At 37.0% G+C, this 22,058-nt stretch overlaps 1 protein-coding gene across 1 annotated transcript in view; it reads right to left on the reverse strand.

Moving 5' to 3' along the window:
* The window catches only part of TRPM1 (transient receptor potential cation channel, subfamily M, member 1), a gene marked incomplete at both ends in the record, with an annotated part of 38,808 nt that extends 17,866 nt beyond the window's left edge, over positions 1-20,942 (reverse strand). The window contains 12 exons of the mRNA XM_010292141.1: positions 1,351-1,380; positions 2,649-2,789; positions 4,373-4,423; positions 5,365-5,499; positions 6,552-6,725; positions 8,904-9,004; positions 9,975-10,047; positions 14,598-14,721; positions 15,356-15,530; positions 17,965-18,136; positions 18,837-18,961; positions 20,729-20,942. Of these exons, the coding sequence (XP_010290443.1) occupies positions 1,351-1,380; positions 2,649-2,789; positions 4,373-4,423; positions 5,365-5,499; positions 6,552-6,725; positions 8,904-9,004; positions 9,975-10,047; positions 14,598-14,721; positions 15,356-15,530; positions 17,965-18,136; positions 18,837-18,961; positions 20,729-20,942 (1,515 nt within the window). The remainder of the gene's footprint in view (positions 1-1,350; positions 1,381-2,648; positions 2,790-4,372; positions 4,424-5,364; positions 5,500-6,551; positions 6,726-8,903; positions 9,005-9,974; positions 10,048-14,597; positions 14,722-15,355; positions 15,531-17,964; positions 18,137-18,836; positions 18,962-20,728) is intronic.
* Between the last annotated feature and the right edge of the window lie 1,116 nt (positions 20,943-22,058).

Genomic DNA, 22,058 nt, shown 5'->3' on the forward strand with positions numbered 1-22,058 from the left:
GATTGGGAAAATTAGAGTTTAAATAATGTAGGAAGAACATTGCATACATAGGTGTAGACAGAGCTCATCATCATTGTAGACCTTGATTCCAATCTCAGAAGTGGATTGCAAGTAAAGCAATTACCATTCTACAGAATTAGTTCTTGTTCAAGCAAGCTCAGCATAATGCACTATCTTTTAACAACATATGAAAAAAATCCAAACACCTGGAGTCACATCAATTTACTGATCACTTTAGCAAAAGAAATGTTAATTTTTCCTTTCACTGTTTTTTTTTTTTTTTCCTGGAAGAAGGGAGTGGGCTACACACACCCACTGCCATGTGGAGAGAACACTTCAGTTTGTGCCACATAAAACATTTCTCACTGAAAGAAATAGAAAAATCAAAAAGTACTTTTGGAGAAGCACTAAGCAACCTACATGTGATCACACCTCTGAAGGGCTGAGCTTTTGGCCTTGAGCCATTAGAAAATAGGAAACAGATCAGAGAGATTAAACATAACCTGGACTTTCTCTGTAGAGAAGAAAGCTGCTTATCTGCTTGGGAAAATAGAGGCTTTTGTGTGTGGGTGTAGCTCACATCAGAAGTAACACAAGTAACATGTACATATACTGTGTTCAAATACTATCACAGCATTTATAAAAGCATACTTCATAGAGAAATGTACCTAGCCTCTCTGTATACCTTCCTGGTCTATATTAGTACTTTTTTTTCAGAAACAAAAGCAACTACCTCCAAAATAGAGTCAGTTTTTAGGCATCATCCCAGACTTGATTCTGATCAATTCAAGATTTCTGCAGACACACAAGTAATTGAGGCAGGGGTTGGACCCAAAATTCTGGATCAGCTTCATCATTTACAAAGCATGGTGCCATTACAGTAGCAAGGATGTTTTATAGTGGAGGACAGCATCTAATATGTCAGATTACCTTGTGTTTTCACTCCAGTTAAATGTTTTCTCTTTGATAAAACCTCATTTGTGCATAAATTGTTACTTCATGGTTAAAGATGATTTGACCATAAGTAGCACTGCTCGGTGATCTTTTCAGTATCATCGATGTTCACATCTGAATGATTAAATCTACAATATCTTCCAACATGGAATGTGTTATTACATAATAGTGCTAAAAACTGCCTGAAGACTACTGAGAAAAGCTTTAAGCAGCTCTCACGGCCCTGCCCGCAAAAAAAAGTCAGAACTAATTCATAGGCCGTTTGCAAAATGGAAGATTCTGTCTAGTTGAAATTTACTTTAAGCCACAGTACTAGTGAAAAAGCTAAGAGCAAGAGCAGAACTGTACCAAGAAATGCTCTGATAAAAACAGTATTTTACAATAAATCCAACTTACCTCCATCCCTAGTAGTTTAAGAGCTTTTGGCTGAATATTAAAAATAGAAAAGAAAATCAGTTAGATGGGAGGGAAAATTCAAAGACCAAACAATACCAAGGAAAAACACATTTTAATTACAAATGTACAGTATTTATTATTAAACTTACTATTCTAAATAATTGTACCAATAGTGGTACAATTAACTAATCTCCCTCTTAATTGAATTTGCAGGAAGGCAATGGGTTAGACACTATTTTTCATCCTGCACTCAAGTGAAATATTTTTTTTCAGATGGAAAAGTTAAATGAATCATTCAGTAATATACTGCATTGAGAATTAAAATCACAACATGGCCACAAAAGTTTGAAAAAAATAACACATCTAAGCACACACAGGGTAAAGATACCCATAGGAAACAGTAAGAAGGTATAATAGACCTTCAAACATCTCACAATTTCCCATTAAAAAAAAAAAATCTCTGTTCTATTGTGAAATCTCTGGTTTACATTTTACGTAAAAGGTTTATTTGTTTGTTCCATCAGATAGTACTATACTATATATGTTCTATATATCAGCTACAGAATGCTTGGGCTTTGAGTGGCCTTCTGACTGTTTATGGGACTAGTTTCCTAGTGTGGGACTTTCTGTAATTAGGCTAGGAAACTTCACTTGACCTTCAAAGCTGAACCAAACAAATAAATAAGCTAATGAAGAAAATTATTCTACTTGCTTAGAACAGACTATTTAACAAAGCAAGGGCCATGCTTGATATTCTCAGGATTGGTACATGACTATGAAATGCTTTACTGAGATTGCAGTGGCTTCTGTACGATAAGATTTATGCTCAGAGCAGTTCTTTACAAGAACTATTGTAACAGGTTCATAGCTCTTCTGTATCCAGCCTAAACTCTCTGCCTTACCCAAGTTAAGGCTATTGTTGGTTATAATTACTTCATCAATAGGCACAGCTTGACCAATACAGTTTACAGTTATGAGAGAGCTAAAAGGTCAAGCTACAGCTCAGGTAAGAATATGTAAATATGCAAACACCACAGTTAGGAATGCTTGGATTGTAAACTACTGAAATAGGAGGAAATTCACCTCCAGATCAATGTATTTACCACCTTTTGGGTCCTCCCATCCTTTAACATAGGTGTTTTACAGGTTTGTTATATAACTCCATTGCCAGAGTTTCAACTTCGGTCTTGCAGAATTTCTTTAGAATTTAACATGTAGTGTTGCACAAAAAGGAACAGATTATTACTTATTTTTCACCATCAGCACGATGGGCACATCCAGGATGAACTCAATCTTACCCTCTTCGGTCCAAATAAATTATTATAAAGAGTCCGAAAACTTTTTCGAGTATAATTGCAGCGATAAGCTCCACCCATGAGATACTCAAGTACAAGACCAATATCTATTAGGCTGATATGATAATCTGGTGGAAGATTTCCCTACCAAAAAATAAAAAAGAATACAAAATAAGGACTTAGAATATGAAAACATAACATACATTAAATTGCCTCGCTAGACCACCATGTCATGTTTAAACTGGCACATGGATATTATTATTAACAGCCACTGGTTTCAGTCTCCGAATATTTGTACAAACTTAATAATAACTGATTCACATAATGAAAAAATGTGGGGGCCAGATTTTTTTTGTTTTGTTGTTGGCAGTATTTATAGTTGAGGAAAAATTTTCATTTGATTTACTCATACAGTATGTCAGTGTCCATACAAGCCTGAGTTGTTTGCAAGGGTTGTATTGATGAAATTGAGTAACTTTGTACTGATTAACATTAATCCAGTATAAAAACATGACTTAATTTCACGGTGAATATCAAGCATACTTTACATCTTACGGAAGCTTGTATGTCATCATAATATTATCTACAGAGTTAAGACTACAATGCAGAACATGATTTAGATTAATGTGCAGCCCAGAATCAAAGAAAAAGGCAGACTATCATTTCCACTGCTACATTTAAAAACTGGATAGTGGCATTGACTCTGCTAGAACCACGAGCTGAAAACTGTGCTTTATTGTTCAAGCTACAACCTACAACAATAAGTGATTCTACAGCACCACTGAGCAGTTGCTATGATGAAACAACTACATCCTGAGCAAACACATCACCTCCATGTTAACCCAACTGAATCCCCGAGACTGCCGCTGAACGAGTGAACCATGAAAATGCAATGAAAAGGAGGAGAAACAGACAGAAAACAGAATGCAGAAGAGTATTAGTAACACTCAAAAAGACAAATGCTGAATGAGAAAAGTGTTAAACTATGAAACAGATCAATATGAATTGTACATTAACCCAGGACTGCGCAATTCCCACATCTAAACCTCCCAGGAATAAATGGGACTTTTCCTTGCAAAAAGGAACACAGGCTATTTCATGTAGCTAAATTTCACTGAATAAAAGCTCCAAAACCTCAAAGAGAGCAAATACAACAACAAATCTTACAATGACTCTATTCATGTGTAATGAACAAATTTACATGCAATGGAAACAAATGAGTAACAAATTTGGCATTTGTAGCACTGAGAAACAGAACAGATTTTCTCCCAGGTAAAAGTAGGATTACTTGGGAGAAAAGTAACTAAAAAACACACAAGGAAACAAACAAAAGGGAACAAATTCTGTGCTTGTGAGTGGGGCTTCCAGTTAACCTAGAAGGCCTTTCCTTCCTCTCCACCTTTGTAATACTGCATTAGGAGCTTCTTGTAGAGAAGAAACAATATCAGCCTAAATCTCAAATGATATATTACACTACTAGGAGCTTAACTTTCCTCTTCTTATTTTTTAAATTACTAGCAGTGCAGTATAGAGACTGCCCAATTGAGACTGACATCACTGTTTATCACAAGAAGTAATTTAACTTTCCTTTCTTAACAGTTACCATCTAATTTCAAATGCCTGCTTTCCCCCGTGATATGCTTGCTTTTACTGTTGACTCACATGTTTACATGATGTTGTGGTTAATGTAATCATGCAAATGTAATGCTGCTGTTAGTTAATCTTACCTTTTTCACATCTCTGACTAGCAAATGCAGCGTATTTGGTGGACCCAATCTCTGAAACACAAATTATTCACAGTCATTTAGAGCTTAATTCTTCAGATTTTTTGCAAACACAAATGTAATTAATGATCTGGCATTGTAAGCAGAACTTCAGGCAACCATGTGCCATCACACTCTGCAGGGGTGAAAAGAAGAAACTGGGCTACAATGACAAACACATTTCTATCAAGAGCTGTTTAATCCCTTTCTTACAATCTTTTATGTGGTGACTCAAGTCACAACAGTTTGTGGTACTGTCTGAACTTGTACTTGCTGCAGGAGCCATAAAGGGATTGGAAGACTAGACTGAGATTATATGTTGTATGAATGCTGCCCTAGACTAGGTGCCACTTAAATGGTGGGAAGAAAGTCTAGAAATAGTTATGTTCGTGATGAATTTGCTATGGGTTGGGTCAGGGAGAACTTGAATAAAAAAGCATGATGTTCTGTGGTTTTGGGAAAAACATTTTGCTTTGCTGGGTCACAAGGAAAAATCACACTGACTTCTGCAATGTGCTAAGAATAAAAGTTCCTGCATAAGTACTTCATCAAATTTACAGGCTTATTTCAATAATATTAAGGTATACATACACAAAAAGTAATTGAGATTAAAAGTAAATGATCGCTACTGGTTGGTATTAAATTTTTATTATTTACATTTGTTCTTTAAGCGTTCTGAACGTGCATTTTAAATACATCACGATATTTACGTAACAAACTGCAGCAGCTTCTGAAAGCTGCTGTAGGCTTATTAATTAGGAATGTCTGTATGTAGGAAAACAACAGGACACTATCTGTAGTAGCACTGTCTCCCTTCACTGCTATCCAACTTCTGTGTATTGTCAGGGCTCAGAGCTTCTTTGGAAAAACAAGCATATCTCAGAAGGAGAAGAAGAAAATGGATGCCTCTGTTAGCAAAGATACCACAGGGCATTTTATTATTTCTTCCTACTCACAGTATTATAAAGTTCTTCCAGTCGAGGAATAGTGAGAAAGTGCTGCATGTTCACTCCATTCTCAATAAGTAGTTTCACAAAGTCTACTCGATCCAGAACCAGTGCATCCAGCATAGCCTGCTCCAGGGAATTCACCTGAATTGCAGAATGGAGAATGTGAGACTACATGAGCACAGAAAAGTTGGCTGGCCAACAACCACAAACATTTTCATTACTTAGGATATTCCCAAGTTCCCAAATATGTTGATTAATCTGTAAGTGAAAAGGAATTCAGAAAATGGTATTTTACCCATGTGCTAGTCAATACAGATCATAGAGTTTTCTGATGAGGTCTTGGGCAAGAAGATAGCAGTGAAGGAAACCTTTAGCAATACAGCTGTAGCTTTCACTCATTTTGTTTAGTATGTTTAAATAAACCAGGCATACCATGCTTGACACATTATGTGAAAAAGATATTTACTTGCTCAACATGATAAGAACAAGTTAAAATTTAAGAAAAATGCACTGTATACATTGAAGAAGAGGTTGACATAATTTACCCTGATGACTCGCATGAGTATAATCCACTCAAACTGCTGCATCACAGAGAAAAGGCAACATATAATGCTGAAAGACTCAAATCATTTGTGAAGAAGCACCTCCTCTTCCTTCACCAACTTAGATTTGCCTTTGGAAAATACTGGTCAGGAAGCCTAATGGATAGTCTCTTAATGTGGTCTAATGGGTTAGACCCAGTAGGAGAGGGGAAAATCCCTTGAGCAGCAATCCCTTTGACACATGAACTTCAATCCAGACAACAGAACAATCTAACCTACTGCAACTGGAAAATGAAGCACCTGGAAATTGAGATGTTTAAACTGCCTTCACTGGATAAACAACATGTACAAGGAAGGATGAAGATGTTCACTGGTGTTCTTGTTTCCTTGAGAAGTGCAGGGAAGAAGATGCAGCAGATAAGCACTGAGTGGTACTGTTGTGGTATGGCTTCATGTGGTGCACATGGGCTGACAGGAGGATTCCTGGCTCAAAGACTGAACAGCATCCCTACAGAATCTGTTGCTGATCTAGTAAGAATGTGCAAATGAGCATTTTATAGAACAAAAATGTGTATTTTCCGTCTCTCTTCATCTCCCTCAAGATGAAAAAAAATAGAACTCTTCATCTTAGTACAAATACTTTCATCTCACCCAGTTCAGGAGTTCAAGCTTTCTTGGGTCTGTTTCTTCTTCTGGCTCTTCTTTTCCTTTTCCTCCCTTTTTCTTCCCTTTTCCTTTCCCTCTGGCTGCTTTAGTCTGAACTGCTGGAGATTTCTTTTCTTTCTCAGGAGCTATACCATCAGGAGCTGTAAGGCTTCCTAAAGGCTGTATTTAATAATGCATTAGAAGTATTAGACATCTAGTTGATCATACAGTGACTATTTCATTGCATACACTCCTATTGAAATTGCTCCCCAGTCACCACTTCTCACATGCAGCCAACTAAAAGTTTTTATTTCCTTAAGTATAAGGACATTTTTGCATAGCCACAGCTTTACACTTTTTTTACAGGTGTTATGTCTAATGTAGTCAATAACACTGAAAGTCAAAGTAGTCAAGTAGGTAGACTGTGGAGGATTTCTCTCGTAAAATAAAATCAGTGAGCGAGGACTGAAAAGAGACACTACTCAATTTTGTGACACCAGTTTCTTTGCTCTCAGTGAAAGCAACAGGTGTCAAAATAAATAGCAAAAAGCAGGATAAGGAGTTGGACAGAAAGAGCTTAACAAGAATGTTGGATGATGCCAAATAGCATCCATACTGCAGAGGCAGAAAGGAGAGGGAAGAGAGCCACTAACTGTTTCATTTACATTCTGCAGACAAGATTTCTCTTTATACCTCTTGAGACATGTTTACTCTTTGCAAAGCCCTTCCCTTTTCCAACCTATCTACCCAAGACAGGCAGGCACACATGCAAGTAACTTGACACTACTTGTCTGTGATTTGGAGGCTTAACTTGCTCCAGCTAATGCTTAGGTTATATAACCTCCACAAACATGTAAACCGGATTATAACTATCTGTACTCTGCACAGAGAACTACGGAACCAAGCTTTTAACGAGGCTTGTTTTCTGTGGTTTTGTTTGTCTTAAAAAAAAATCTTCCTTGCCTAGCAACCATGAATCCATTCATAAGCTGGGCAAATCCGCAACTGTCAACTTGCAGCACATGCTAGTTAGAAAGTAATCTTTATGAATTTGAAATGACAGTGAATTGCAATTGGCTGACATTGTTTCCACAAATTGTTGCAGAGTATGAGTGTGAAATAGGCCAAAGCAGTAACTGGCTTCAGTTGTTAGGTGGTACGCCTGAGTCTAGCCACAATAATATGGATATTTGAACATTTCATCCAAATAAATGTTTTACAGTAGTAATACTTCATAACATTTAGCATGATTAAATCCTCTCTCTATAAGCATTTTAACAAACCTTGAGTATTGGAAACATCCCGTTACAGTAAGTGAAGGAATAAAACAGCATATGCAGCAACATTAGTTTAATTATACGGGCTTCCAAATGAAATAAATCTCACCATTACGTACAGTGTGCACATGAACAGTGTTCCTTTGTGTGTCATTTTATTGCATAGTTTCACGAAAGACATCTAACTAAAAAAAAAATTATTGCACTTCATTCGCATTGCCTCTTTTAGGCTCATTTCCTCACTTTATAGTAATTCAACAACAGATGGTTCACACACAGTAAAGCAAAAAGCACCAATACAGTGAGACATGGAAGTGACTTAAATAGAGGATTTTAGTTACACAGATGAATAAAGGCACTGCAGTGTTTCACCACTGACTTCAACTAGTGCAGCATCAAACTCCAACAAATTGAGAAAGGAAATCCAATTTCAGCACCAACAGCTTTACTGAAGATCTGCTGCTTGGTTCCTTTGGCACAGTTCTGCCTGCCACAGGCTTGTTTTCTACAATGGTTTGTTTTGGTCATCAGGATTTTGCTCCATTAATCCAAACAGAGATTTTCACAACTGTTAATGAAGTGAGCACACAATTCCTTCTAAGCAGCTCTGTGAATTTCCTTGCTGCATGCTTTGATAAGTAGCTGGGGACCTTGCCAACTGCTAGCATGTCAATGACACAGACAGTCAGAAGTCTAAGCAATGCTAGGGCGTCACACAACTTCACTGGAGGTGACCAGGACTGCTATTGTCCAGTTGTATGTAAGGCCACAGATTGTTTCCAGTAAATGCTCCACAGCCCCCCTTTCAAATCCTACAGGGAATCTTAAATAAGGCTATTTTTATGCTTGTCCTGAAATTGCTTTTCTTTCTTTCACAGAGTTTGAATTATTGCTAATTATCTGCAAATGGCAGTATAAGGAAGTTTCAAAATCCATAGGTCATTCTGAGATGTCCTACATCAGTTTGGCATAAATCAGAATTCAATACTGTTTCTCCTGCCAACAAAATCCAAGGTGTGAATAGTCCACCACTTACTTTAAATTGTTAGCAAACAATACGACTAGGAAAATTTTGTCTTACTGGCCAGTGGTGCCCAAAGACAAAGATTTGGCTGCGTGCAATATCTACACGATTCCAGGCCAAAGCCAGGCTGAGCTGGTCTGGAGCAGATGCATTGGTACCTAAAGAGAAACACACAAATGTTTAGTATTTCATGCATGATGAACCAAGATTGGATAACCTGTAACTGACTTCTCCAAGAACTAGAAAACAGCAAGCCTGAATCCATATCATACTACCATTAAATAATTCTACCACAATGCAGTGGATGCATCAAATCAATTTACAGCATCTTCCATTTAATCCCATAATCCTACATTCAAAAAGATTAACCAGATCGTCTCCTTTTTTTCCTTAAAGCATCCACATTGACTTTATATTCTGATACTAAAGATAGACATTTAACTATTCTAAAAGACTCTTCTTCTCAGCTCCTCTGGCCAATGCTGTAGATATGAGTATAGTAATTCCTCTCTTTATCTCTCAGCTTTGGGGACTCCAGTGATCCCATATAGAGCCCGTATCAACTACTATATACCTGCAGAGAGAAAATAGTTGTTTCAGTGAACATAACAAAATCCAAATAAATATGGAACTGATCCTAAATCTTGCCCTAAAGCTTAAAGAGCTTCCAGACATATTCCAGAGCATTCCAGACTTCCAGACTATCCAAAATAGTTGTTTCAGTGAACATAACAAAATCCAAATAAATATGGAACTGATCCTAAATCTTGCCCTAAAGCTTAAAGAGCTTCCAGACAGAAAAAAAAAAGAAAAAAGGCAGGAAGATTAGACGACTTAACTTTGTTAAAATATGCTAGAACTGCAATAAAATGTGTTGAAATATCAGTAGTATAGTTGTTACAGCATTCCCATCCCAGGCTTTAGGTGAGGAAAGCCACACAAAAATTTCAATCTACATTTTATGCTTCAAGCTAATCTGAATCTTAAGCCAAGTGCGTTCAGGTTACTTGTTAGAATCCAAGCAAATAGATCAAAGACTTAAACATCGGGAGTGAACCTTAGACAGTGTATAGGACTGTCTTCTTGGGATCAGTTGGTGCATCCTTCCTAATTGCTTGCAAAACCCACCTTTGAGGAGAGCAGTTAAGATAGACATCTCAATGTCCTGTTGCCCTTCAGACCCCATGCGGAACACTGTAATCTAAAGGATAGCATAAAACCAAACACACAAAATTACAACACATGAAAGAGAGACTAAATATATAGATACAAAAAAGAGCAGAACAGTGAAGCTTTATTATTTTCTAAGATTTGAGATTTTTCAAAAAATACAGTTCGACTCAATTTTTCTTTGAAATTTAACTTTCACAAAAGCATTTAATTAAATTCTTTCAATAAAGTTATCCTAAACCATCCCTGCCATAGTAAACATAACAAACTTGATGAAATTCTTCACCAAATCCGTGAATTTTGAAAAGTGGTGACAAAACTGCCATGCCAAACTGATTGTTTTCTGACAGTTCTATTACTTTCCAGTAGTAACAGAAATGCCATCTTGGAAATGGAAATGCTAGTTACCTGAGATAACTATCATGGCATTAATTTTATTAACAATAACACTCAAGTACTTTTTAGTTACAAGATATGCAACATATTGACAAACAAAAAAGCGGAATCAACTAATAAAGAAAAGCAATTATTTCTAGTCACATTTGCTTAGTTGAGTCCATTACAATTCACTGATTTTAGAAACAGTAACTCGTATAAAGTTTAGCCTTTGAACTACATATTAAAAGATTAATAATTCAAAAGCAGAATAACCTAATATTCTATGTTAATTAAGTTACTACTGAATGCAGACAAAAAATAACAAATTCTTCATTCTCCAAAAGCAACTCTTCACAGCAGATACTAGCACTAAGTACTGGGAATAGCAATTTCTCAACAGTTATAATAGATTTTGCATGAACACAAAAATACATGACATTAGAAGAGAGAAGACCTAAAGGACAAAATTTATTAATTAACAAGAAAGCAGACAAAATTATCAACAAATGCAAACCATAAGTATCCTTACGCTGCACAGTCAGTGTGAATTTTGCTGAGTAAATCAGGCCAGCTCTGATGTGCATTTTAAAGTCAAAGCAGTCTGACTAAGGTAGCTATGGGCTATCTTTTCTCAACCAGTTCTTCTAGGAAGGCTGACTCTTACAGTCAGCTTATCATAGTCATGCTTATTACCAACTTGACTTCTGACAAAGGCTTATGTATGGAACTAACCTTGGCACCATACAAATGTAAACATATCAACAGTACATTTTTATTACCCAGACAATCTCCAGACTTCACATTTGGAGCCCTTAAGTAAGATTTTATATAATCAACTGGTCATGCTGGTAATACTTCTGAATGCATAAGAAAAAAGCATGGATGGGTGTCTAGCTGATTGCAGTACAGAGCTGCATTACTAGAAAATACAGCATTTGTCACGTTCTGTTCCAAGAGACATTTGCAGCTGGATTAATCCTTAGACAATTTAGTTCTGGCAAAGGTATTTAAATAGATGTTGCTAAAAATAACTCAAAATTGCATCATCTGGCTTTTCTGAACCCAAGAAATAAGTACTATCAAAATCTGATCAAAAAATCAAGGAACAGAGATAAAACTAAAATGGGCCTTCTCGCAGAAATCCCTCCCACACTAAAGGGAATTCAGCATCAAATATAATGAACCTTGGAGAGAAAAGCATTGCAGAGAATGGGGGAAGAAGGGAAACACAATTAGGAGAAGAGACTTCTATGATACCATACAGAAGGCGGGAAACTACTTGTTGGCATTCAAGTATTTAGTTGTTATCTTGAAATGTATAGATATGAAAACAAGCACCTCCTTGGCAGCAGAGATCAGCATTATAAAGAAAAGTCAGAGGCATGAGCCAATGCCCAGCATAATCTCTAGAAAAAGGCCAGCTTTTTGGTGGTATACGAAACTGGTATAAACTCTGCAAACAACCTGGTGATTGCTTTACACAGATTCCCATCCCAATTGTATGTTGTTTTAATTGTCATAGAAAAACTTCCTGAAAGGTGTTGAGAATGGCTTTGTAGGTTAATCCTGAGAGCCACTGATCATGTTTTTTCATGTGTTCCTTGACTCAGCCAAAATCCCCTAACTTCACTGAATATTTTGTATGAGCTTTTACCTGTGAGAGGCTAGGCTCCTATGGGCATGTCTATGGCAGAGAATATACAACAGTACAGTTGGCATTATACTTTAAAAAATAATTTTACTTAACATCTGAAAAATTTCAAAACCAATTTTAGTGTCCATCTTTCCAAAGCAGGAGAAAGAAAAAATAGCAAACATCACTAAATTCCTTCATAACATAAACTTTCTTTATGTTCCAAACTCTTTGCTAGTCACCTTTCTACTGATGTGAGATATAAAGAGAAATGTTGAAAAGTAGAACAGGACATCTCAGAGAATCAGACTTCATTCAGTGGGTATGATGCAACTGGGTTTCTGACTTTTTTTGTGCTCCTCTTTGTTCCTTGACTGGAACATCAGGGAAAATTCTGATCTGATAGAAGTGATCTCCTCATTTCCACTATTTATTTTAATGGCTCAAGAGCAGTGTAAAAATAACGCCTTGGTTGGTACTTTGATCACTGGGAAAAAAGAGAACTACCACAAAGCTTGATGTACAGATTTGAGGAAGTTTTTTTGCATTATGACTAGTACCATTGTGCTGAGTTCAGCTCTGCGTTCTATTACTCTAAGTGGGGATCAAGTGGTACCGTTCTTGCATTAGCCCTTCACTCACTAATATCATCAAGTCAATATGAAACCACATAACAGAAAAAGATGGAACCAGAAGTGTTCCTGTGCATGGTAGTGATAGCTCTAGCAAAAAATGGTGGGCCTGTTCATGTTCTGTGATCTCTGTGTGTAAATCAGGTCAAATGTTAGACAATTTGATTCTGATCTTACTTGCACAAAAGCTATTACTTAAGAATCAATGGCACTTACAGAAGTAACATATAGGGGCTGCTCCCCTTTTTCACAACAGTGCATGTGACCTCATGCTCAAACTAAATCACTGCACTGATTCTGAAGTAAATATGTTGGGATTTGGGCTTAGATAGCTAAAAATTACATTGTATTCATTTTCTTTGCTCCAAATCTGAGACTGGAAATGCAAACACTGGCAGCTACTACATGCAGCATTGCCATGGCAAATAACAAGCCAATACTCGAGGGAAAAGACTTTTTTTCCCCATCCATCATACTTCTCTGGGTACTAGAGCAGGATTTATTATTTCTCATGGAACAACTAAATAGTTACTTCTAGAAGTAAAAAGAACACTCCCTACTAAAAAGAGTAAGAACTGTAAGGAATGTTACATTCAGTTTATTTAAAATTTTAAGAAAAAAGTTTCACAAGATCTATTGAAGACAGTATTAAACTTAGGAAGACTAGAGTTTAGCGTTTGTCTCCACGCTGACCAAAGACAGAAAGTGTGGCTTCTGTGGAAGGAAAATACACTTAGTTTTAAGGGAGCATGAAACATAATTTTTCTAAGAACTTAGAAAAAATTCCCTATTTTCTCAGCTTCATGAGAAAAGTTTCATCTGTCATTTGAATAATCTCTTTATAGCTGCTCCTGTTGTAGGTGTCACTCCCTTAGTGATACAATTAGGCATCCTAAAGAATGAAACTGCCCCACATTTCATGCTTAAATTCAATAGCAGTTTGGTTATCTGATTCCCGACACACAGTCTGAGGAGAAGGCTGTGGTAGTTCTGTCTTGTGTCTGTCTAGTAGAAATATACAACTTCAGCAAAAAAGATAAAAATATCAGCCATACCAGTTCCAGTTGTAATTAAAAAACCATAAAAAATCCATCAAACTGCTCACCTGCTATTAAAACAGCTGCTTAGGATTTGTATGAAAGAATTAAATGGAATTATACCAGGACTCAAGGGAGAGGTCATATTTACAAAAATTCACTAAGACAATTATTCAAAGGAAAACACGCAAAGATTCATTACGCCTGCAAAGCCGCAGGCACAGTGAACACAACTGCAAGACACTGTTCACAGATGACAGATGTGAATGTTAAAGATTTTCTTTTCCTAAGCACAGTTTTCTCTGCAGCTGGGATATGGCAGAGAGGCAGGAACCTGACTGAGTGGTACAGTACATAGAACTGTACCTGCAACAAGCCAGGATCAAGCAAGGCTGGGATCTTCAAGAACACTTAATGCTTCAATTTCTTTTGAAAGACCTGAATAGCCCATTTAACTGAAATGAAGGGCTGTTAAAAAGTAACTATATCAGAAGACCAAAACGTGCTGATGCACTCTGAATGCTCATCGCTCCTAGGAACCCTTTCTTCAGTTATCTTTCCTCTACTGCAGGAGTAGATCTCATCTGCATTTCCTCATCTGCAGTTGATCCTGGTTTTAGTGCATTTATCTCAGTGTCTTAGTCTGCCTTGTGGAAGTCCGTGAACAAAGACTCCGATCAACTTACACAGAAGAATCTGAAACTGGTTTTAAAGGCTTTCCAGAAGACAAAATCCCCTTCTTGGCCTATGCTTATGGATGAATAATTGTGTACATTTATGGAGCTATATGGAAAGGAAAAAAAAAGTTTAAACTGTAACTCTGTGAGAATGGCACTTGAAAGTATTCTTACAAAGGTTGGTCACAGAAATTATCTTTGTGAACTACTTTTAGGACACTTACAAGTTCTTTTTTCTTCATGCACTCCATAAGAATGATGAACAGCTGATGAGCTTGATTCCTGTTGTAGTTAAAGGTTTTCTGGATGGTAACTAGAAGCTGGTCCCTAAGGGATTCGCTTATTATCCTAAATGAAAAATGAGACATAGAAGAAGATATTGCCAGAATTAGTATATATTCAGAAGGTCTGCTGTTTGAGAAACAATTTTTAATCCACCAGTGCAATGACTTCATTTTGAAAATAAATGAAAACACACAGCATCTTTGCATTCAGTACAGGTAAGCAGTTCAGGAAGGATTCCTGAACAGTAATCAAGAAATTCATATCCAGACTGGCTCTTATGCATCTCAGAACGACAGCATTAATCTAAAAACTTGCAGGGAACTTGAACTATCCTTTCACCCTGGAATATAATGCACGTAGCTCTTACTCCTGTTATGTATTATAGATATACTTCTGTTAAGAAGTTCAGTCTTCAGGATTTCAACAGTACACCTTACAGGACCCCTATGAGCTGGTAGGAATGATGAATGAGACAGAAAGAAAAAAAAAAAGTAAAGTTTGATCTAAGCTAAGGAGGCTGACACCAAGGCTAAGATCAAACAAGCAACAAAAGTTGACTGACAGCAAAAAACGCCTCTTTTAGTAGCATTTTGTCCCTGAGGTGTTTTTCTATGAAGCTTTAATGAAAGCAAGGAACATAGTCCTACATTGTTCTCCTGAGCAAGACTCAGCTTTAGTGAAGAACTCAAAATCTTACCCTCCTTCTTCTGAATACTTGTGTGCAAATGACAGAATATCCGATGCTCGTCCACTACCATCACATATCACAACAGGGAGAGGGGGTTCTTCTCGTAGGCACTCTAAAACAATGGAGATCACGTTGGGACCCCCTTCCACTATGAGCCCAACTACAGGAACACCTTGTCCCAGTCCTGCAAAAAACAGAGCAGAAACAAAACCAGAAGTGTCATTGAAACTTATTTTAAGAGGTTGAGATATTATGAGTGGATGTGATTTTTGTGTTACAGCATCACTTCAAACCAGAGCAGTTAGGAAAAATGATGGCCATTTCATGGCCAACACCAGGAAAAATGTCCATATCCCATTTCATAGCCCCAAAAGGAAAAGGGTAATAAGTCTCTCTGCCCTTGCTTTTGCATCAGCTCCATACTGATCATGTATTCTCTCTGTGTTGGTGAACTGTTTGTAATCTCTTTTGACAGACACCATGTACAGCTAACATGATTCTCCTATTACTTCATTAACTTCACTGTTACTTGGATGGCTCCCAGATACTTTGATGGTTTAACTCTTCATTGGTTACCTACAGGAAGGTTGTAGACATACAAAGTTAGGACATACTTCCCTAAGATAAAAAATATGAAATTAGTGTCTTTATCATGAGGCTGAAATGGCTGGCCGATGGAAGAGACGACAGCTGAGCATCCCTTTGCTGTCCCTGCCTCACTGTGATTTCCAGGCATAGGATGACAAAGGGAAGCCCACAGGTCACATGGTCTCAGTAGCCTTGGTCACAAGATACTTGGGGAAATGAAGGACAAAACATTACCTGAAGGCTGACTAATCCCACTATCATAAGCATTTGAATTCAGTTCTTAATCTGCAAAACGACCAGCACTTTATAAAGAAGATGCACTTTTTTGTACAGCTGAACACATGAAATTTGAGTTCATATTTTCAACCTTCATTCATCTCTGAAGAACAGGAACACCATGGACAAAACCAGCAGAGACTTCCCGAAATCCTCCTGTCAGTATACCCCATCTCTGATAAGGAGGAGTCGCAGAGCATGGGCCGGCCTGTGTGTCCATGAAATCCTTAGTGATTCCTGCGAGATTTCCAGAAGAGGTGCCTGTGCTTAAGTGATTAAAAAGAAACAAAACAACTCCCTATATGTTGTTACTAGTAGGTGTACTGCAGCCCTTCACAGAACTCTTAATTCCTATGTGTATTCCCAACTTTGTCCTTCTCATGACAAAAATCACCAAACACTACTTAAATCAGAACCAATATCCCCAGCGATATCAAAATAAATGATATAGAAAATCTAGTTGCTGGGCCCTGACTTCCTTATCTTCCAAGCCAGTGCCCCCTTTTACGGTGCTACAACTCTCCCAGCACTTCTGCAGAAGACAAAGATGAAAAAAGCATAGCTAACGTTAGCTATTTCTAATGTGCACAACACTATCTCCACACTCAAATGCAAGGAGCATCATTTTGGTGAGTTCAGTTTCTTAAGCTTACCATAGGCAAAAAGCAGTACCTGAAGACCTTTCAGAATGTTTACAGATCTTGTGGCTGATCCCTAATTGTGCCTTTTGGCTTTACCTGGCACTGTACTTCATTTTTCTACCCATAAGACCACTTAAACCCTATTAGAAACTTTTGTAGAGTTCAATGCATTCTGAATGTTTGTTTTTTCTTATTTATATGGGCCTACACAGGTTACAACTGCATCTGTAAGAAGTCAGAAAGGTAACTGGTAGAACTGATGCCTATTCTCCAGATTCAAAGACTATTAAATTTTTTGGGACCATTTTTAATTAGGTGGTTGTTGTGGGGTTTTTTTAAGTTGTTGGAAAACACAGATACTATTTTTTTAAATGTTCTTACTCTTTAAAAAATCATTTCTTTGAACTAAAATATTAATGAAACATCTTTTAAAAGAATTTGTTTCTAAGTAATGACAAAAAAATTCTAGAAAGTTGTTTTAGATAGCTGTAACAACTGGCAGAAATTTTAAAAGAAATTTTAAAGCTGCACATAACTCTAAATAGGAAAACACAGATGTGAAATTATATCTTGATAATGGCTTCATTAAAAATCAACATCCTAGCTGAGTTTATCTGGAAGATCAAAGAATTTTGAATGTGATATTTCAAAGAAACAAATTCATATAAAAGAGAAAATAAAATGTTAGTATGAACATTTGTAATCAGAAACCACTCAGCTGCACAGGATTCCTGAAAACAGGAACTGTACAGAATCAACCCATTCTGTGTATTTGCTGATGCTTATGAATTGTAGCTAGAAGTGCACAAACTCTTTACCTTTCCCTTTCCTTAAATTCTTACTGCATTGAAGCTTCTCCTCACTATTATTTGTCAATTTTTCTTCCTCTCTTTATGCAATCCTTACTTCTCTGGGTTTTCTGTGCTGTTAGATGTGGGCTCTTTCACCACTTATCAGACAGTGTATGTTCTAGTTTAGTCACACAGTCCCGATCAAATTCCTGCTAGAAAGAGCTGGAAGAACCATTTAACTTCAATACCTTGAAGTATTTCAAGCCCTTCCTCCTCTCCTTCCTTTAAGATTTTATGGTTACAGTTTGCCCCAAGTACTTACGTGTGTTAATTTTCTGGAGGGAAATGTGTTTTTCCAACTGACGTCGTAACTTTACTTCAGCTCCATATTTACCTAGTGTACCATTGTCTGCCAGAATGAAGTGGGTATGGGAACTGTTGAGCACAGAGAGCTTGCTTAGAGGGTTTGACATTGTTTGGTAAACCCGTGTCACCTGTGTGTCAAAAGGATAGATGCACCTAGATTAGAAGAAATAAATGTAAAAATTCCCCACACTGCCCAACAGGACCACACGCCTTATGGGGAAACAAATCAACCAGACCTTTATAATCAAAAACAGAGAAGAATTAGAAATGGATCTTGCTTTTACATTTAAAACCTGAACTCTTCACAGCAGTGTTTTATTTGGAGGATGACAGTCACATCTGTGCACTCTCCTGCATGTCCCCCTAAGCTCATTAATATACTCTCCTTGATCACACACTGTGTTAACATAATCCTCTTACTGCATTAGAAAATACATTCTCATTTAGAGTTCCTAATAATTAATATGCCACTGCAGAGTACCCATCTACAATAAAAGCCAGTCTTGTACACATAAAGGCCCTTACACGATTTATAGCAGTCTCAGTATCCCACATTGAAGTTAGGACCTAAAACTGTCATTAAGGAGAGGCCTCTACTATTGAAAGCAATGGAAACCTCACTAGCTCCATATTTACTTTGAGGTCACATATGACAACCTGAGAAATATATTTAAACAACAGCTTTTCTTCAAGAAATTTTTCAATTTCTGCTCTTAGGCATGCTTTAGAAACAGTGAAAATATTAATATTCTGAAAAGATGAACAGTGAGTGTATTTTGTAACACAGCTGACACTGATAATTACACAAGAGCTCCCTTAAAGACTTACATCTTTTCCTATCAGATCTTCCTTGTTTTCTACAATGCCCCATGGCGCAATTCCTATGGCACATATTCGTCCTCTGGATTTGGAAGAATGATCTTTCAAGGCATCTCCCACATGACGAATGACACCTATAAGTACAATTAGTTTAATTCATTCGTGGCACTTTTGAGGGATCACTAAACAACAGAATTTTCTTCTTGCCTTTCATGGAGCTACCTGCTTTTCTGGATTGCTTTCACTACTAAACTGGTATCTCTACTTTATAACAGAACATGCAATGCAGACAAACCCATGCTTTTATCTTGTAATAGCTGCATGTAAATCCTATTGCCTTTTCACATCCTTGTTTTGAAGTCAATGAAGTCTTTGAAAGACTTACCCAGTTACTTAACTTGCCACAGTGTAATCTGGAGCGTTGTCCGGAATTCTATTATGCATTGTACACAATGCTAAACACATATGGAATGCTATCACTGAGGTCTGAGCAAGCAAAAAACCCCAACCCTATAGTTATCTAAGAAATATTTTTTCACTTAAAAATTATTCTGAATAGCAATCATCACCCTCCCTTAAAGACATTAGACCTTTTTTGTAAAATGGAAGTCAAAGGAGTTAATTCTTACAGTTTTCTGAGAAATAACTTGGTATAAAAAATTATTTCAGCTAAATAAAGATATTGCTATAGAAATACTATAATGAAAGTTTGCATCTGATTGCTTTCTGAAGATCACTCAGAATTGATATTGACATAAGTGAAATTAATTAGAAACCAACTGTTCTCAAAATTTAACAACATATAGGGAATCATCAAAACAGCTATTTTTCAACGTCTTCCAAATTTTGGACATAGTATCAAACATCGTTTTTTTTACAGAATCCAGGAATAGTGCCAAAAACTTTCTGGTACAATTATGTGGAGCTACTGTACAACTGACGTTTTAGATATAGTTAAAAAGGAAACACAGAAACGTAAAACTGTTCCGGGTGGCCAGAAGACCAGAGGAAAATGCAAACAGGAGACTGCAATGTCTTCAAGTAGAGACATTTACAACTGACTTGAGGTTTGTGTTTCAAACTCTTTACAGTCATTTATTTAAGAACAAATACTTTATATAATTACAAGACAGAGCATGTGCATGCATGGTGGTGGGTGATCCCACGGAGACAGTGACTCAGGGACGTGGCATTTAAGGTGGATTATCAATTGATCACTAACTCTCAGAGAGATCACATAGCCTAAAGGCTAACTCAGTCCATGGCTGCATGAATAGGGAAGTGTCAAATGGAAGCAGAAAGGCTGTTTTATTTCAGAGATTAAAAGATTCATCAAGCACTGTCTCAAAAATTGCAGCATCCAAAATTCAAGAAGGCTGTTAAAAAACTGGAGAGAGTTCAAAGCAGAGGTGTGATAATGCCTGAAGGACTGGAAAACATGCTTAGTGTGAGAGTTCTATGGAACTCAGCCTGTGCAGTTTGACAGAAGTGCTGTGTATGAAAACATCCTCAGGAAATATACTTTTAGTAACAGAAAGATCTTTGTACAAAAAAACAGTAAGAAGCTAAAGCTAGGCAAATTTGGAGTAGGAGATTTCTTAAGTACAAGAATAACCAACCAATGAAAAAAATTTATTCTAACTAGTGGTAGATTCCTTGCTACTGAAAGGATGAAAATTTTTTTCAGGGGAAACAGTGAGTAATGCAAATCGATATTGACCCAGGAAAATTTTATGGTCTGGGCTGGGTAGGAGATTAACACAAAAGATTACAATGGTACTTTTTTGGTCTATTGGCTAATGACTCATTCATGTAGACTTAAACCTTCTGCCTGTGGGAAAGATTAGTGAATGAACACCACTGAATTCTTAAGTAAACTAGAAGTGCTGGTAATTGCTTACCTGTACTAACACCGCCAGTGAAAATCCAAGCTCCTGTGGTCATTGCAGCCTTTATCAGACCTTTTCCAAATACTTGCTTTAATTTAGGTTGCATTTCAAAGTTCTGGAGGCCTCCATGGACAGAGATTAAGAGTTTGGGCAGTTCCAGTTGCCAGTCTTTCACCATGAGATGCAGCAGAGAATCTGGTTTAGTGTCATATGACACACGGATATACTGCAAAGAGCAATGTGTATTATTATCACTCCTCCTGCTCTGCAAATTGTCTATTGACCAAGCAAAGAATGGTTATATTAAGCCTTCCACCTTAAAGAAAGAGCTTTACAACTATTAAGCAACACATTGTTAAAATTCTCTGCTGCTTATGATTAGAAAAAACAGGTTGAAACCTTTCACTTTGCTATTGAGAATTTGCCATTCACTTCATGAATTTCAAAAGCACCACTTTCCTCTCGTCACCTGCAAAACTGACTGCAATCAAGTGATCCTAAGCTCTTACTATAATTCTGCATTGCTGGAAGCCACCTATTTAAAATTACTGGAAGGTGTTTTGCATTGTTCCAAAAACCTCTGGTTTGACTGCCAAAGAGAAGCAATGACCTTCAAAAGAAATAGGAGGCTTATGTTACATTTTATCCCATTCACTGTTGATGTACATATTTCTGCCTCCGAAGCAACAATTTGCATTCTTCTCAGTTTAGTTACACCATTGTGATTTCTTTTCAAACTACTACTCTATCAAAGAAAACTATGAAATAAACTCATGTTTATTTTTGCTTTAAAAACAAACAAAACCACCAACCTCTCCCATACATTTTGGACAAGTTTTTGCAGTGTGGTTGTCTTGAGTGGCAGTCTCAGCAGAGACATAAGAAAGCAAATGGGCAAAGAAACAAATCTAAGCTTGGATTTGTTCAGAACAGAGGCAAAACAAAGAAATTTTTTGCAGAAGCTTGATTTGCTGTTACTTCTACTGCTAAGAAAACTCAACAGCCCTTTTTCCAGCTCTGTCTTTCCATCTTTCAGGAGGGCAACATTAATTTCTGTTTTTATTAGACTTCAAACCTTAGGAAAAAATCTGTATCCGTGCTGGGTTATTTGTTCCACAAACCTAATATAAACAGATGGAATCTGGGGCATTAATACATGCAACTGCCTCCTTAGCTGATATTTACTGAGACTAACTCCAATGAAACTGTTTCATCAAGACATTATAAGGTGCTTCCTAAGAGGTATTCTTTTTCTCTTGCCTTTTCTCTCTCCTTTTTAAGCATCTTGTCCACACCCTTCTGAGACAGCAGAGACCTCCTTTGATTTCACAGAATCACAGAA

Source organism: Phaethon lepturus, unplaced genomic scaffold (assembly GCF_000687285.1).
Source record: "Phaethon lepturus isolate BGI_N335 unplaced genomic scaffold, ASM68728v1 scaffold6128, whole genome shotgun sequence".
In the NCBI taxonomy this organism is placed as follows: domain Eukaryota; kingdom Metazoa; phylum Chordata; class Aves; order Phaethontiformes; family Phaethontidae; genus Phaethon; species Phaethon lepturus.